The 18186-nt window shown below is 49.5% G+C and overlaps 1 protein-coding gene across 1 annotated transcript; it reads right to left on the bottom strand.

Moving 5' to 3' along the window:
• Positions 1–2907: 2907 nt before the first annotated feature.
• Apln (apelin) lies at positions 2908–12652 on the bottom strand. Its single transcript, XM_006994981.3, has 3 exons — positions 12273–12652; positions 6315–6486; positions 2908–5669 (listed from the first exon to the last, which is right to left on the bottom strand). Exons 1-2 carry the CDS (start codon positions 12337–12339, stop codon positions 6320–6322), a joined length of 234 nt encoding a protein of 77 aa, XP_006995043.1. The 5' UTR covers positions 12340–12652; the 3' UTR covers positions 2908–5669; positions 6315–6319.
• Positions 12653–18186: the final 5534 nt, after the last annotated feature.

Below are 18186 nucleotides of genomic sequence, written 5' to 3'. Positions count from 1 at the left end.
ACCTCCTCAACCCGTTTTTTTTTTTCTCCCTGTATAAAGTGGAGGTAATGTCTTCCCTATTCACCTCTCAGGGCTCGTGTGAGGCTGATCCATTTAGGGAGCGAGCCAGGCCTGGGAGTGAAGGTCTATGTGGAACCCTGCACCTGTGAGGTACTGTGCAGTCCTAATCACAGCACTGGAAAGTAAGCAGCAGCAGCCAGGGCAAGAAGGAAAAGAGGGCTCACCCTGGCCATGACCTTGCTTTCAAGGTCACACAGATGGGTAAATGTACCAGGATTTGACCCATGATCTTAAAGTCAGACCTCTCCTTCCACTGAAAGCACTTTGGGAGACTATGATCACACCCTGGCTCAGTGGTCATATCACAGGCAGTTGATGACATTCCCTCAACTGTAAACTTGGCCACGGAAAGTTAGTCTTCCCGCCTTGCCCCAGGCACTGTCTGAGTGGTGAGTTGAAGAAACTGGCTGATGCTTCCTTAGAGCGGGCTTGGCCAAACTATGGCCTGCCACGTGTTTTTGTAAATAAAGCTTAGTTGGAAGAGAGCCACACCCACTGATTTATGTGCTGTCTATGGCTGCTTCTGTAGGACAAGGCAGACGTAATTAATAGGTGGGACAGATTTGAAAACACTGTACAGAAGAAGTATCTGACCCCTGAGGTGAGACATTCAAGGAAGTGTCTCCGTGTACCTCTGACCTTTCGGCTGTAGTCCAAAGCGGCAGCATGGGAGTTCCTTGCCACGCTACCTCTCCAAACACTGGCCACTAGTAAGGGAAAAGTAGGTTTTCAAAGGAGACCTCGCAAGGCCTTCCTTTTGGGTGTTCCAGAGAACTGTTGGCAGAGTGAATGGCCTTTGCTGGCCAGGACAGGAAGGTATTGACTAAGCCTTCTCCACCATTTTCTTTGGTGGATAGCTGGCACCGGTTCAATCTGGGCAGAGAGAAACCTTGGATTGAGAAATTCAGCTGAATAGTCTTTAGATCTTAGAAACAGAATTCTATAAACACCCTGGAATGGCCACTTAGGCCAGGCCCTATGGGCTCTCTGGTTGTAGAAGAGGAGCCCAGCCCCAATTAGGGGTCCCAAGTCACTCAGAGAGTATGAAGAGAACGGCTTCATAGAAGCCATGGCTCACTTGACGCAAATACCTGCATCTAAAAAGCCATGCATGTCCCAAATCTTTTTCCCCAATCTCTGTCATTTCAAAGGCTTCCTTGTTTCTAGATGGATTTGGAAGTTGTGATGTTTTCCAGGTTTTTTGCCCAGCCCCCTCAGCTCCTCAGTCTGGGGCCTCTTGTCCAGAAATAATCAGGTGAATTGCCATTGATTCATCTAGCACAGGTATCTAACATCGACTTGTAGGTTGGAAGAGTATGCGTGCATTTGTTTTGGGTGACCTTGATATCTCCAACTCTCACACTCAAGAACTGCACAAACCTGACCCTCCATGTGCACACTGCCAGAAGCAAGCCCACATACATGCACACACATCCACAAATAAATAAACGAAAAAGAGAAAGAGCCACATAATCAGGTTACAAAGAAAGCTCAATGTTTTAAGTATACTTATGATTTTATGCTGGGCCACATTGATAGCGATCCTGGGCCAAGTGTGTCCCTAAGGCCCTGGATTGGATATCCCTGGAAAGCTCAGCATTTTGACAATCAACACTGCTCTGATTCTATTGTATTTGTTCAAGTCAAGATAGCTCCAATGGATATAATCTATATGGTCCTGCTCTAGTTAGGTCTCAAGTCATCTTTACACAGGAACATCGGTTTTCCTTCCCCTGTCCTCTGTCCCAAAGAAGTCAAGCCCACACCCACTCACTGGTACCCAGTTCACTACACTTGCCCTGTGCAACCTGGTGGCGCCTGTTCCTTTCTTATCCCCTACTTTCCCTGCTCATGATCCTCTTCCCAGACGCTGTTGGGTCTTCCTGGGCTGGTTTCAATCATCACTCAGCCTCTCTTCACTCTCCGATCCCACCAGGCCATGCTGTCTCCTACTCCAAAGTTCAGTTTCACTTAGTGAACCAAACACCATGTTTCTCATGATTAGGAGACCTACTCTAGAGAGTTTGCATTCTGGAATTCATGATGTGGACTCTATAATCGCAAATTATGAAACTTTAGGCCAAGTGCTTCGCCTCTCTTGGAGGGTTTTCTCACCTGTAAGACGGGAGTGACGTCTTTTTGTCCAAGATGTCATAATGACAAAATGAGTATTTTTCTAAAGAGTTCTGTTAGCCTACTAAAAGCCTGAATATTTGCAGGTCAGAATAGTTGTGGCCCAGCACCACCCCTTTGCCTTTGATTCCATGTGAAATGAGAGCTGGGGGGTGGGGGGCGAGGATTAGGGACATGACAAACCAGTCACCAATCCCTGTAAAGCCCACCCCAAATCCAAGCTCTGCCTAAATGTGCTAAGTTCCTCTGACAACCAGTTCACTTAAACGGCAAACCAGTGATTTCAAAACTACACGTTTTCCTAACAGGCAATTCCAACAAAATGCCGTATCTTTAAATCACCATGGCACAATGTGCAGCATTCTGTTAATGATGAGATACTTAAGCATGCTTGTAGGTGACTTTTTCTGGGATATTGCCTATTGAGCAGTTTCATTGCTCTTTAGCAAGTTTGTCTGATGGCATTTTCTTTAAAATTAAATCTTTTTGGCACTAAATACTTGTCAAGTCTACAGAATTTCTCACAAGATTTATCAAACGTATCTGTTCTGACAATTTCTGTCTCCTCATTGTGTTTTTCTCTGCATTGTGTATGCTTGTGCGCACCTAATGGGTTTATTAACCAAATTAGCATGTACCCAATGTTCCTGTCTATTCTGCAAGCTATTGACATTTTGACAACAAGCATGAAAAAGTAAGACAGATGGGGCCGACTTGTATTGAACTCCTTGCATTTTATTTTTCAGGCTATCTCATTCATCAAGCAACTCCACTTTGTGAAACATAAAGTGATACATACAAAGTCATTACCAAATGTATTTATGACTGAAAACAACATTTTTCAAGAAAGGCAACCTGGCTAAAAACTCCTGAAAGTATTCCAAAGCAGATAAAACAGTAGACACCCACCAGGGATACAAAACGTTTAGTACAAATCCCACCTTTGATCAGCATGTCCTTAAATGAATCACTTCTGAAAAACAAAAGCAAAACTTTTAAACGACACTGCCAGAAAAATGGGGACATTCGAAGAGCCGCCAAAGGACTTAAAAGGGCTCGCATTTATGTGAACTGGCCCTTAAACATAGAGAGTCCTTTTGTGAGCTTGTGGCAAACCGGGTTGAGGCCAGTTGACCTAGAACCAATTTGGGATGCAAGCACTTACCTCCCTACGCGTGCAATCTGTGGGCACGGGGACAAGGACGGCCCTTGGGGGAAAGGAATGCCCCTCCTGAATATGACCTCAAAGAGTAAGGGCAAATTGTCAGCTTTGAACTCTTTATTATAAAGACATATTTACACAGAACAATCTTGACAAGCATGGCAATCACAGTTAAGGGACAATTTGTTTGTTTTTAACTCAAAAGGCCTTCATATCTTTATATAAATTAGTATAAGAATCATACACAACCACTTTAAATAAGACAGCCCACCAGGCCCATTCACTCCTCTCTTCTCTTGCTATCTCCTCTCTTTCTCAGCTGCTGTCCTCTTCTCTCCCCCGTTCCCTGTGGGGCTGGGCATGGCAGGCTGATAAGGCAGGAGACGCAGAAATCACAAAGAGGAAGGAGGCCCGGTCCCTGGTAGGGGTACCAGCAGTAGAAGAGGCACCAGCCAGCCCTCACTTCAAGCCCAAGGGGTGAGGACGATATGCCTGGCCCAGCTCCCCAGGGTGGGCTTTGAAGCGCAGCAGTAGCAGCAGCAGCAACAACAGCATTAGCAGCAGCAGATGGGAAGGAAAGGCTTTGGGGAGGGGTGGATAGGCAATCTTGGGGTTACTATGGGGCTTGAGGGTCCTGACTCCCCCTGCCCTACACATATGTAAGTGAATATCAAGCTTCTGTCTTGTCTTTTCTCCCTCCTGGGAGGACTCTGAGAAGAACATCTGCTCAGGCAAAAGATGAGGGTCTCCCTTCAAGGAAGGGCTGCAAGACTCCTGGCAAGATATGGGGCCCCGGCTGGGCAGTGGTGGCGCACGCCTTTAATCCCAGCACTCGGGAGGTAGAGGCAGGCGGATCTTTGTGAGTTTGAGGCCAGCCTGGTCTACAAAGCGAGATCCAGGAAAGGCGCAAAGCTACGCAGAGAAACCCTGTCTCGGGGGGAAAAAAACATATGGGGCCTCTTAGTGGGGTAATAGACCCCACGTACACATCCTCCCATCTCTCCTCCTTTCTTCATTCTCTCCTTCCTTTCTTACCCCTTCTCCATCCTCTGACACGTCCCCCAAATCCACAAGAACAAGGGTCCAGTCTACAGAGGAGGAGATCATGACAACCAGGGTCAGGGGCTCAATGATAGATTCAGTGCCTGAGAACCCCAATTAAAGTAGCTTGAGCCCGGGCTTGTGCCTGGGACCTGGCCTGTGTGGCATACATGTCACCACTTAGGGTATCTTCCAGGCGGGGCTGGGAGGGGCAGATCCATGCTCCCACTGGGCAGTTCACAGCTGGCTTACCTCTCCCTCCCGTCCTTCCCAGCCACCCTCTGCACTAAACCCAACAAAAGGCACTTCATTTGCTTTGAAAGGACATCATCGAGAGGAAAAAGGATATCCTAAAGTGGGAGTCGGGGAGACCTGGTCCCCACTGAGACTCTGCAGTGGCTCCGAGCAGACCACTCCCCTCTCCAGGCCCTCTGTTTGTGCAAGCTTTTGCATAAGGAAGCAAGTGATCTTCAAGGGTCCTTTGGACTCTGACTTTCTGTGATTTTTATTTTTTATTTTTTGGCAAAAAACAACTCTCCTGCTTAGTTAGCTTTTACTCCCAGGAGAGAAGAGAACCATGTCAGGCTCAGCACTCTCCCCTTGGGACTTGGAGACTGAACTAGCTTCAGAGCAGAGGATGAGGACGGGGGAAGACACAGTGACAAAATTCTTCACGGGTCCCTCTCCTTTGCCTCTTCCTTGACAGGGCCAGGGAGAGCTGAGAAAGAGGCCGTGGCAGCTATTCTCCTCAGCCCTTCACCACGCCACATTTCAGTGTCCCCAAGGCGCCTTCTCTGGATCCCAACACCCAATCCCTCTCAACCAAAGTCTCTTGTTGCACATCTCTGTACTCCGTTTTACGTGAGAAGTCTAATTGACAAGAAAGTGTGAATGTGTTTGGAAGGAATGAAGGAATCCCTTGAAGAAGGGAGTGTTCCTGTCCAGTTCCCAAGATAGTGTGAAGAGGGAAGGGCCAGGTGAAGGCTAAGGCCAATGGATAGGGACTAGAACATGGAGCAGGCTGAGGACAAGCAGGGTCTCCAACGGCAGTCCAAGGAGTGGCCAGGAAGATGGGCCAAATGGATCCTTGTGAGAGAAACGGAGTCGTCCAAATGAGGGGCGGGACCATGCCACTAGAGGAACTTGGTGGGTGAGAAGAGCCGGGACCATCGGCAGCTAGGACAGGTGCAAGACGTGAAAGTTCCAGAGAAGAGAACGAATCTGTGGAGTAGAGAGAATGGCACCGGACGAGCACTTGCAGAACCCTTCAATCCTAAGGAGACAAAATGACCAGAAGGAAGTCACAGACATATACTAGGTCAAGGGAACCCCCTAGGAAAAGAGGGGAACTAGAAGTCATACCCACTCAACGCCTACTCAACGCCAAGACACGGAGATGATCCCCCTTAGTTCCGGCTGCAGTGGGAGGGGAAGCCAGCCAGGCCTCAGGGTCCCTGCTCTCTCCGGCCACCTTTCAGTCTTCTCTGCTTTTCGCAGCTCTGGACACTAGCACCCAAGCTCTCCTGCCCCCTGCCTGACAGTCCCAAGGCTCTCTGCTGTCTTCCCGTTCACCCCTGGCCCTGGGAAGTGTGCACACTGGATGTCTGTAGGCATGCCCTCCGCACACCTCTCCAGCCAAAGCCTGCTAAGACTTCCAGAACTTCTCAGCGGCACCAGCCTGTCTAATCCCGGGCAGGAGGGTGGAGGAAAACAAAACTCAGCTCTTGGGAGGGAGTCAGGAGATTGGCCTCAAGTGCTAAGCCCTTCTCTGGGCCACAATCTCCTCTTCTATAAAATAGAGGAGTTCGATAATCACTTTACTAGCTCCCGGGAAGCTCTAAGCCCCTGCTGTGTCTGCCCTTCAATAGCAGGCTGTCCATATCCTTTAGTGCTACCAACTGACAAGGGGATCTAATACCTGATTCAGAAAGGCATGGGGCCCTTGTGGGAGAGACGTGGGCGCTGTCTGCGGAATTTCCTCCTGCCTCCCTGCCAGGGCCCTGGTCCAGTCCTCGAAGCTCTGGGCTGCACCAGGTAGCGCACGTTGCCTTCTTCTAGCCCTTTCCCATCTGGAGGCAGCATCAGTGGCACTGTGAAGAGGAGAGAATCGGTTAGCCAGGAAGATGGATGATGGAGACAGCAAAGGAGGCCACAGTCCACGGAATAGTGCAAATTCTCCACTAGGTGGCGCCCTTCATAATTTTCTTTTGACCCTGATGAAAAGATGTGCCATTTGTACACTGCAAGCAGAGAGAGCCTCTCGTTTTGCCATTGAGGTCACTGATTTTATATTCTTTGGATAGTTATGTCATGTATCTGACAGGCACAAACAAGCTCTTCCTTTGGAAATGTCATGATTAGGGGTGCACTCTGCAGCATCAAGCCTATCCTTGGCTGGGGTACAGAGGCAATGATCCCTACGGCACCCATGAAGCTGGTGTACTTCAAACATTTCAGACATACAACATCACAACGATGCTCCTTCATGGACCCATGCCAAGATGTCACAGTTATTGAATGGAATCATATTCCTTTTTTTTTTTTTTCTTGGCTGCAATATTTTAAAGCAATACCAAATCCATGACTCCCTTTGCTTACATCCTTGGACAGGCAGGGTGACCCACTTCTGTGTGCTAAAGATCTCATCTGTCCTTCTTGGACGCCTCAGCAGCAGTTAGGGATCCTTGCTCCTGAGACTTCCTTGTGGATGTGGCTGGGACATAGTTGACTCAGCCTGCTTTGCAGTGGGGTCTGTTCAGCCTGTGACCACATTTAGAGGCTAATAATATGGCACAAGTGAATGAATGCATATGTACCAGGAGTGGGGTAGGCTGTTGGGGTTGGCACCACCCCATCAATCTACCATTCTAGATCACACCTGCTATTCAAAATGTGATACAAATTCTTTCCACCTGGCTTCCCTTATACCCTTCCAGGCTCCTGACTCCATCTGCCTACATCTGGCTTAGTGCAGAAGTCATCTGATGCCACTGAGCCCTAATGGAATCCAAGTTGTGCAGGATGTTCTTGGGAAAGATGAGGGAGAAGGCACATTTGCCAGCTCTCACAGCGCCAGAAGTCCAGCCAGGAAAGCTGAGCTAGTACCCAGAGACACCATTGGACACTAGAAGCAGACAGTGTGCAGGAATGAGATGGCTCTGGGCAAGAGCAGATGAGTAGGATGCTTATGCAATGCCCAGTATGGGAGTGGCCTTCAGAAACACAACAGTGCCTGAGGCCAATGATAATGAATACCAGCCTCTGTTCCCTAGCCTCTGTTCCCTACACCATCAGATTTGCCTTCAGCTATATCCCTGTTCCTTGAGTCTCATTGCCATCCACCAAGGAATTCCCACCACTGGCTCAGTTTCCACATAGCATCCAGCTGGCTACCCCTAATTTCCACAATTCTCCCTGCCTCCAACATCCCCATACTCTTCCTGGGCCCCTTGGATCTTCTAAGTTTTTCTCAGCTTGCATACAATTTCCAGGCATTTACCATCCTCTTGGGCCAAAAGTGGGTGAAGTGTGTCCTTTTGGCCCTCTTTGAGTAGACTGTAGGCCTGCTGTTCTTTCTCTCCACTCAGAGCCAGACAAGCACACTACACCTCCCTGCAACATGCCTGCCGCACACACACACACACACACACACACACACACACACACACACATACACCCTCTATCCCTACAACACCCTTCCATTTTTGTCCAAGAAAAACCATGAGGCCCATTAGGACCCAGGAGTTTACAAGGGTTGATTTGCCACACTTCGGGGCTCAGGATTAAAGGGTGTCAATGTGTCAGCTGAGCCTCTAAACCTATGATTCATGAGATCTGAGATTAAAAAATAATATTAGTGCACTGGAGACAGAAGAATGATGATGATGAGAAGGGTTAGGGACTGGACTAATTTAGAGCTGCCCTCCTGCTACCATCTGTGAAGGGGCTCGGGGCCACCATTATTAGGTCCCCTTCAGTTGATCTAGCTGATGTCCTAAGTTTTAGGATCTCATCAAAGCTTACCCTGAGCCTTGAGGGTGATTCTTATGTGATGCTGATGAGAAGTCAGAACCACAGACACTTTTGAAGGACTGTGTCCAGCACATGGCCATATATAGAAGAAGGACCCTAGGGGCATTAAATAAGTGAGACCTTGGTTCTCATGCCCATGCCTTCAACTACTGGATATGGAACAACGGTCCAGGCCATTGTACCCTAGAGGAATAGCAAGCCTGGGTTAAATAGGTATGGATAGTTCCAGGAAGGAGAAAGTATCACACACACACACACACACACACACACACACACACACACACACACATCCCACCATGTCTTCATAGCCTCAGACTGGAAGTGCCTATGACAGTCAGAGAAGACTGGGGGAAGGGCCCTATAGGAAGGGAAATCAAGAGCCAGGATGAACAGCATGCTGACAGTGGCGCGGACTCAGGCCAGGAAGATGTCTAGACTCTAGGCCTGCAGAGAAGATCCACCCTGAGCTCAGCCAGGCCTGGGAAAGTGGCCACCCCAGAAGCCACTTGGCCTCTTCCATCCTATTGGGTTGGAGCTCATTGTCCTCCCCATCGCAGGAAGTCTGTGGGCTCCTCCTGCACTCTGATCCCATCACCCACTCATTTCCTACTTTTGCTGCAGAGTCTAGTCAGATAAGCTGATACCTGAAACCCTGGCTTTGTCCTGTCTGAAAGAACAAATTAGAGGCCGTTGATTCCCATCACTGCAGAGGTCCTGGCTGTACAAAAGGCATTCCCCTTTAGAGATGGGGAACACCCCAATACACTTCAATATGCCCTTCCAACTCATTTTCTGCTTAAAAGGAAGCAGGAGCTATTTCCCAGAGAATCTCAAGCCAAGAGGATTGGAGCCCTTGTTCATAGGAGTGAGGCAACAGCATTTCCAAGCCGAGAATTGCAGCCAGGGGAAGAACAGGATTCGATTTTCATGCAACCTGAACTGCAACCCTGCTGAGACACAAAAAAAGGAGTCTGTGAAACTTTTCAGGAACATGCCGACCTCAGCAAGAATGGAGCAGCTATCTTCTGGTTCGGGGTCTCGTCTGCATAGTGACTGCTTTAAAAGCCTAGGCTCTGGTAGAGATTCCACCAGTAATGGTCTGTCCACTGCTCTGTAGTAATGCTTGTGTCTCTGAGATATGAGACACTCTTCTTTGACTGTATATCCACCTTCTCCGAGACTAGGCTGTCTTCCAGTGCCACCTTTGCTTGTCTGGACCAGGCTCTGGGAAGCCTGTCCTTCAGTTGACTAGCCTTAGGACTTTACTGCTGACAGGTCTGGTTCAGGTTACAAGAATGCCTAGAGTTTAGAACTGGAGATGGAGCGGCGGTGATGTCCTCCACAGTGGGAGGGGTACAGTAAGCTGTCCTTACACTGCATGCTGAAGTAGAAGCTGCCAAGGGGGAGGAGAAAGAGAGAAAGCGGTGCTCAGAGACCAAGGGACACTTGGCCAGGACTCAGAAACTCTCAGACTCAGAAGAGCAAAGTGTATCCCAGGTCAGGAGGCGGTGAGGAGTCTGTGTAGTTGGAGGAGGGGAGAAGGCAGGTGAACATTCCAAGTCAGAACAGAAAGCGGAAGAGAAGAGGAAGCATGGTTTTTGAGCCTGAAACTTTGGGGATTCTAGCTGTGGAGAGTTCGTGCAAGTCTGTGCTAAGGACAAGGTTATTCTAGGGCTCCACTTTCTAGACCAGGACACAGGAGAAGTAGAGTGCGCATACCTGAAGCTCTAGCTGCTGGCTACCTCCACGAAAGTGCCCTCCTTGGCTCGGGGAGGGATCAAGAGGTGGGAAAATAGTGGGAGTTCTAGAAGTCACCAATGCTAGTCTTAAATAAAATGTAAGGGTGATGCTTAAACTCACATTAGGGTGTGCAAAAGACATAATGTAAAAGGAAGAGACAAAGCGAGAAGTTTCAGGGTCTGGACCAGAAACCCAAGGTGTTCCGGCAGCCTGCTTAACTTCCTTGAAATCAGGTCACCCCTTTACTAGTAATACCTCAACAGCTAGACCCTGAAGGGCTCACTGAGTATCTACTAACCTAAGGCTCCCTTATACCCTCCTCTCACCCTCTGGGCAAGTATGCAGCTCCAGGTGGTCCAGCCTCCTCTGGGGCACCCTTTCTGTACCCAATCATGTTCTCTAAAGGCACCACTCAGACTATTTGCCTGAAGTCAAACTATGAAGGTGTGGTTGTCTTGCCAACCGTGTTGACAGTGTAAGCTCCAGGATGGAGGGCCAGGCTGCTGTGGTATCTTTATTCATACCTTCCTGCCATTGCCTGACCGGCAGGAGTTGCTGGGGAGAAAGTCGGCACCCTTCTTCCCAAGGAGGTGGCTGTCCCAGTGCTCGGCTCTTTCGGGAGACCACTGGACAGCTACCTAGAGGCTGGAGGCCTCAATCAGGCCAGTGTGCTTTCCTGAGAAGCCTGACAATGTACTGAGCGCAGGGCAATGCCAAGAACAAGAACACAGAAAGGAGGTGGCTACAAAGAGAGGCAGGCAGAGTTGGCCAGGACCCCAGAGGCTCCCGGGCAGCGGGCCATCCTGTTCTGGAGGGGTTCAAACTAAGTAAGTTCCTGGGCTCTTCCTCTAGGAAGCCCACTGTCCTGCGCTTTCTCTCTCTCTCTCTCTCTCTCTCTCTCTCTCTCTCTCTCTCTCTCTCTCTCTCTCTCTCTCTCTCTCTCTCTGTCTCTCTCTCTCCCCTGTGACTCCAGCCCTGGCACTGGCAACTGTCCACCTGGTCCTGACCTTCCCTTTTTGCTGTGCCAGGCAGGCTGCAGTGACAGCCAGATCACAGGACTGGGGCAGCTGAAGGTGGGAGCTGGCAGCTTCAGGAAGCTCTGACGCACAGAGGACAGGCAGCCTGGGCAGGGGCTCCCGGGACACTGAAGACCCGAAGTAGGCAAGCAAGTTCCAGTGCCAAGAATTTCCAGGTGGAAGGCTGGTCCATGTGGAAGTGAAGGAAGTCCCCCTTCCCTGAGTTGCATGGAGTGCCCGTGTTTGTTGGTTTGTTATCTGCAGGGGGGGTGGGGGGGACCAGGGGACCAAAGTTATACCTGGGGCAAGAGTGGAGGATGAAGCCAGAATGAAGAAGCAAGTCTCTGGAGAGATGGAGGCTGTGGGCCAGGTGTCCCACAATGGAGCAGGGAACAAGATCATTCAGGACCTTGGGAGTACAGGAGGAGACCAGCCTGACCCTGTCTAGTCCAGATCTGCCTAAGTAGGCTGCCTCTGCTTACACAAAGGCTGGAAGGAGCAACAGCTGGGATCCACTAGCCACTGCGGTCGCCCCCGCCCCCGCAGCGTGCTCCTGACTATGCAACAAGTGTCACGTCTACATGTTGGCACATCATCCCCAGCCGCTTGAGCCCCTGAACTTGCCAGCAGCCCCTAAACTACAAGACCCAGAGCCCTTCAACGTGGAGCGCTGGCTACCGGCTCAGGTCAGTCGCCTCCGCTAATCCACGAGGTGAGCTGGACATGCCCCCATCCTCCTCCCCGGCACCACGTGGGGTGCGGGGTGCAGGACACTGGGTCTGTAGCCCTGAGAGCCTTAAACGGCGAAGGGCATTCAGGAGGGGCCAAGTGGTGATGTACAAGATAATAGCGAACCCCGCACGGTCCGATGATGAAGCAGTACCAACATAGCATGTCGCCCCCTGGCCCTGGATGCCCTGTCAATTGGCCTCCCAGTGTGGCTGGCGCGTGGCTGCGCCTGCAAGACTCGCGCCGGGCTTTCAGGGAGGCGGGAAGAGCGCGAGTGGGGCAGAAAGAGAGGAGAGCACAGGCTGCAGCTCCAGAGAGCCCCGGAGGAAGCCCAGGCTAGCGGGAGGGCACTCACTCACCTCCACACACAGCAGTCAAGGAGAGCCAGAGCAGCAGCAGCGCCTGCACGCAGAGTCCCAGATTCATGCTGCAACTCGGTCTGCAGCGGCCCTGAAGAGCCGAAGCTGGGCGGAGAGGCCGGGCACCCCGGACGCTGAGAAAGGCGCGAGCCGAGCCGGGGCTGGCGCGTGCGGGCACGGAGTTCGCGTGGCTCCCGGACCGCGGGAGGGTGCGCTCCCCAGCAGTGCCGCTCGCTGCTGGCCCCGCGCCTGCTCGCCGCCTCTGCTCTGCAGCCGCCTCCTCTGCCTCCGCGGGGTAGCGCCGCGAAGCTGGCCTAGGTGGCTCTGGGACAGCGGCAAAAACTCTCCAAGTGGCCGGCTGTGCTTGCTCCGCTACTCGCAACTACCCGTTGGTCCAGGCTGCTGGAGAGAATGCTTCCCCGCTCACTTCGGGGGCTGCATTTTGTAGCTTGTGGTTTGGCCGCGAGCCCACTTGGTCATGTGGTCATCGGGAGGGCCGGGGGCGGGGGGGGGGAGAGCAGGAAGAGGGAGAGGGAGCGAGCCTCCCGCACCGCCCCCCTCCCGGCAAGCACGCTGCAGCCCTATCCAGGACGCGAGAGGGAACCCCGAGGTGGCCCCACAACAAAGGCTGAGCGACTGCTCGGACAACCCACAACCGGTCCCCGGACAATGCCTGCCTGGCCGGGGTCCAAAGGGTTTGTAGGGACCTGAAGGATTTCAAACACAGGAAGCATTTGGATCAATGGAGGGCCACACTTAACCCTTTCTCACCTGGTTTCCTTAACAGCTGTTAGGATACCTGGGCATTTGGAGGAGGACCCTATTTGGGATTTCCACTACACCCCAATCCATTGCTGACCCTGATCATGTTCTTTTTCCCCTTGTCGCTCTGTAGTCTCAAGTAGGGGATTTACTCAAGATCTTCCCTGACTCCGCCTCCTTTCTCCTCTGCGTCTTCAACTGAATTAAATTGGAGGTGATTGCCTAGGTTGTGCATAAGACTTGGGTAACTGCCTACCACCCTTATTTCTCCTGCTGTCTCCCAGCAAGTACCCTCTACCTAGACTGGCTCCGTGAGTGAGCTCTTCATGTGCGCAGCAAAACCTCAAAATCCCACCCAATCTAAAAGGCGTCCTTCTGTCCCTGTGCCCCAACCCGTCCCGTGGAGATGCTGCCTCCTGGTTCACTGTTCGGAGACATTCTGCAGGTACTGTCATGTTCCCGTTCTTGTCGCTTGGAGCTGTCCCCTACCTAGTTTTGTCCCATTGTGGGGAGGGGCCTCCCAGCTCCTTCCAAACTCAGCTGGATTTCTTTTACATTCAACTGAGATTCCCCATTATAAAAGGGCCCTGGGGTCGATTGCCTTTCTACTCTGGACTCTTAGCTTCTTTTGCAGCCTGGGGGTTCCCAAAGAAATGCACCTCTTCTTTCCTCAGACTGGGAACCCCCTATGGTCTCAAATCTTCTGGATCTCTCCAAACTCCCCAATATCATTCTCTGCACATAGGTGGCACTCAACACATGTTAAAAGACTGAATCAAAAGGTGTTTCCACCTTGCATCGAGCCAGGCAGTTTGTTCCAAGTGTACATCCAAATGCATGTCTCTATGTACCACAGAGGATGCGAAAATCCATGGTATATACGATAAAATATCTTTGAAATGTTCCAAAATTCGAAGGCATACACTTTGTCAGTCTCCCTTCGCCAAAACTGTCCACAACAAAATGACCTTTGTCTTCCTTACAAATGCAGCTCCAGACCAGGACAGTGCCTCCGAGATAGCTGGTGCTTCTGAACATGTGATTTTGAATATATGAGTAAACGATTCAAAGAAATCAAGGGAGTCGGATGTGGGGAAGACAGGGTTCTTGATAATGGCCTGCAAGCCAACTGGACACGCTAAGGAGAGGCACCAGGAAGGAAAGCATCTCTCTTCATCCAAGGGACCCAAGCTGTGAGCAGGCAGCGTGGCTCATTCACTCTTTTGTGCTTTCCTACCAGAAAGATTAGTTCAGTGAGAAGAAGAAACATTGTCCTCTAGACATATCTGCTGTAGGCCATTGCTGCCCTTACCCAGACTTACTGGATCTTGTGGCAAGGATAATCTCTGCCCTCCCCACTTCGGGGTGCTATAGGAATAAATGAAATCATGTGCCTGAAGGCACTGTGTCAACTGGAAATAAGACCTTACAGAGTCTTTTTTTTTTTTAAGGAAACTTACTGCCCCATTTCTTGACTGAGCATACCCAAATATGTGCCCCTCAAAGCCTAATAGAAACTTTCGTATTTAATTGCATGTTTACTAGAATATACATGGCTATTGCTGAGTGGTTAGGGTAGTGCTTTCCAATATGATAGCTGCTAACCACATTCTAAATAAAATTTCTTTTTTTTTTCCTGGGACTTACTTGGTAGCCCAGGCTGGCCTCGAACTCACAGAGATCCGCCTGGCTCTGCCTCCCAAGTGCTGGGATTAAAGGCGTGCGCCACCACCGCCCGGCTATAAATTAAATTTTCAGTTCCTTCGTCATATTGGCCATACTTCAGTTGCTCTGGCCATACATGCATGGCCAGTGGCTACTGGACTTGACATAGAACAAGACCTTCATTTCCCACAGAAAGTTCTACTGGATGGCTCCTAATAAAACCCATTCATTCTTCCTTTCCCTAGTGCCTATCTTTCCTACTAGGTAATCTTCATCCTCAAGTTGCATGTGTTTGAGCGCGTTGCTGAAGAGGTAGCCTTTGGACCGTTGACAAGACTTAGTTTCCATCCATGGGAGGGACACTCTGAGGCAGGGGCAGGGGCACAACTCGGTGTCTGTATTGTTGGGAAAGAGATGAGATGGCTGACCTCTGTGAGACCAGCATGTCATTAGTACCTACACGAACACTATGCTATACAGTTCAAGAGTCATATGTCATTACATCATCAGCTATTTAGCTGTCCAATTGACTTATCTACCTCTACGTACTATGAGTTTATTGTTTTTTAAACCTCAGATCTTAGTAAACTATTTTAAATTCTGCCCCTCAGTACCTACATTAGCTGTGTGGTTCCAGGTGCCTTATTTATCCCCTCTAAGGCTTCGGAGCTGCTTCTACACACTCCAGGTATATATCCCTTTAAACTCAGATGCTGGAACTAAACCCAGATGATAGTATTAAGGGGAGCCTTTTGGAAGGTGATTAATTCGTGAGGGTTCCATCCTCATGAGTGGATTGGAGCTCTTATAAAGGAGGTTGAAGGAAATAATCCGATGTTCTTTTCTTTTGCTTTTTTATTCTGGGATAGCCCTGGTTGTCCTGGAACTCACACTGCAGTCCAGACTGGCCTCAAACTCAGAGATCTGCCTCCTCGAAGTGACATATCGAAAGCAAAAAGGGTTTGGAAGCTGTCACCAGACACTAAAACCTGTTGGTGCTTTGATCTTGAACTGTCCAGCCTTTACAACTATGAGAAATATATTTCTAGTGTACACAAATTACCCTGCCTCTGACATTTTGTTATAGCAGCAGGAACAAAGAGTTATAGGTGGGCAGCTCAGTGAGATAATGCACATAAAGTACTTAGCAAGTCTCCCTCTATAGTAGGTGCACATGGAACCTAAGTTCCTCCTTTGCCTGACCTACCCCCATCCCCACCTTGGAGTCTGGCCTCTGGCCTCCTGGAACTGGTCAGGTAGGAAGGGCTCTGTCTTTGCCCTGCTTCCTCCACATCTGTCTTCTTAATAGCCAGCAAACTGATCGTTATCTCATTGCCTCAGAGCACTGATACTTTGGAGGGCTAATCTGATGAATCCAACTGATCTAGGGAGTCGAAGTGTGATAGTGACTTAAGGTTATGCTTTCCAGGTACGAAGTTCATTCTAACAGAGCTTTTGAGAGCCAATGCCCCCCCCCCGCCCCACCCCCCACCCCGACCAGGGAAAATCAAACTCTACCTTGTCAAGCAAGGAGACTCCCTGGTGACTTTAATTTTACATTTTTCTACCCAGAGCTAGCTTGGTTTCAAAAATCAACTTTCAACTCGAAGGTTCATCCACTGAAGCCTCAGAATGCAATCCTGTTGCAGCCTATTCCTCTCCACCTGTCCCCATAGATGAGGATAACATAATAGCTAAAAGTTTACTATACAAGTACTATGTGTTAAGCACCATCCTGAGTGCGCTAAATATGTGAAGTTATTTAATCCTTCCATCTGTGAGGCAGGGCTGATTCTTTATCAGCTCCACTTCATCGATGAGTCACCTAAGGCTAACAGAGGTCAAACCATTTCCTCAGGTCTGTCGAACCTCAGAGCCCATCCTCTCCTGTTACTGGGCATCAAGAGGCAATTTTCCACTTCTTGGGTCCATATATTGCTTGATTTGAGCCTCTCACATCTAAGGCATACTCTCTTGAATTAGGAAGTAATGAAGCATAGTGGGAAAGCACACAGGGCCACTGTAGCAACCCTGTCACTTACTAAATGACTAACTTTGGACGAAGCATTAACCTTTTCTGAGCCTTCACTGCCTTCTGTGGAAAGCAGGCTACCCTGGCACTGGCTCTCTAGGCTTTTGGAAGGTTTAAATGAATCAGAATCTATGAAGTACTTGGAACAAGGCTCAGTTTTCATAGTGAGGTGAGCACTGTATAATTGTTACGTACTCTCATAGATGTGTATATAGCAATATAAGGTAGTAAGACTGTGTCTTACTCATTTTAGTCTTCTCTCCAGCAATACTGTTACCCAAAGTCAATTCTCAGAGACTGTTCACTGAATGAAAGAAAGAATTGTATGTATGATCACACTAATCATCATTCTAGGTTTGAGACATACCAAGAGTCCTTATTTTAGGCAAAATCATCACAACTTGCCCACAGGATTTTAGATGAGTCAACACCAACAGTTAACAGAAATATTCAAAGACGTGACTACCTTCAACCCCAATTGGACAGTGGTTACTTTTTACTGGAGCAATGCAAATAATGGAGTGAGTGAGGAGAGAGGTCATCTGGGTGATGACGGGCCTGACCAGCAGCAACCAGAGACATTTCATAATAACAAGAATTCCAACCCCCCTCATTATGCAGATAGAAAAACTGAGGCCCAGGAAGGAAAAGTGGCGTGCGCCCAACTGGTGCAAATTCAGGATTGGGGCCCATGAACTCCCATCCTTGCTTTTCCTCTATACCTTTCCAGCACTGATCTAAGAGGGCACGTGCAGAGCAGTTCCCAGTGGCTGTGGTTAGACACGGGGCTCTCAGTTCACAGGCCAGTCCTTCTCCAGCCAATGTTGCTCACCCAACTTGTCCCCTAAGACATAACAAAATCTGCTAGCCGAGTTCAGCAGCAATGGCACTATTTCCTGTTTGTTTGTTTGTTATTGCTTTTAAGGCATTTAAGAAGAGCATCAAATCTCCCCATCTCTAGAGCTGCTTAATCGAAACCTGATGGGCAAACCTAAGAGGTCAGCTGTTAGCTGATGCCTTGCTAACTGGATCCATGACAAACTAACTTCACTTGCTCAAGCACAAATAAAGAATGTGATTTTTCGTTGTCTAGTGTCCAAACACCTGGGTTTGTTTTTTTGGGGGGGACAGTTGGGCTCTTTTCCACCAGAGTGACCACCACAGTGCTTGCCATACCATGGCAGATGCTAAAGAGTTAACTTTCTCATATGAGGTATAAAAGCACAGAATGGAGAAGAGAATAATAAGTGTTAGCATTGAGGCATCTGTACTGGCCTGGCCTTAGGGTCCTGACAGGATACATCCTCAGCTGCAGCCACTAAGAGCGCCCCGTGTGCCTTTGCTACACTCCTTTATAAAAGGCAGGCCCTGGCTGGCTCCTGTCTTTTTCTCTTTCTCTTCCTTCACTCTCGTCCTAGTCCTGGGGAGACCGGTCTCTGCCCCTTCCCTCCCCTC

Source organism: Peromyscus maniculatus, chromosome X (genome assembly GCF_049852395.1).
Source record: "Peromyscus maniculatus bairdii isolate BWxNUB_F1_BW_parent chromosome X, HU_Pman_BW_mat_3.1, whole genome shotgun sequence".
Taxonomy (NCBI): domain Eukaryota; kingdom Metazoa; phylum Chordata; class Mammalia; order Rodentia; family Cricetidae; genus Peromyscus; species Peromyscus maniculatus.
This window is presented reverse-complemented; position numbering and strand designations above follow the sequence as displayed.

Coding starts and splice junctions, on each gene's coding strand:
- Apln (XM_006994981.3), bottom strand. CDS start 12,339: ATGAATCTGGGACTCTGCGTGCAGGCGCTGCTGCTGCTCTGGCTCTCC. Junction 6,487..12,272: donor CTTGACTGCTGTGTGTGGAG/GTGAGTGAGTGC, acceptor TCCTCTTCACAG/TGCCACTGATGCTGCCTCCA.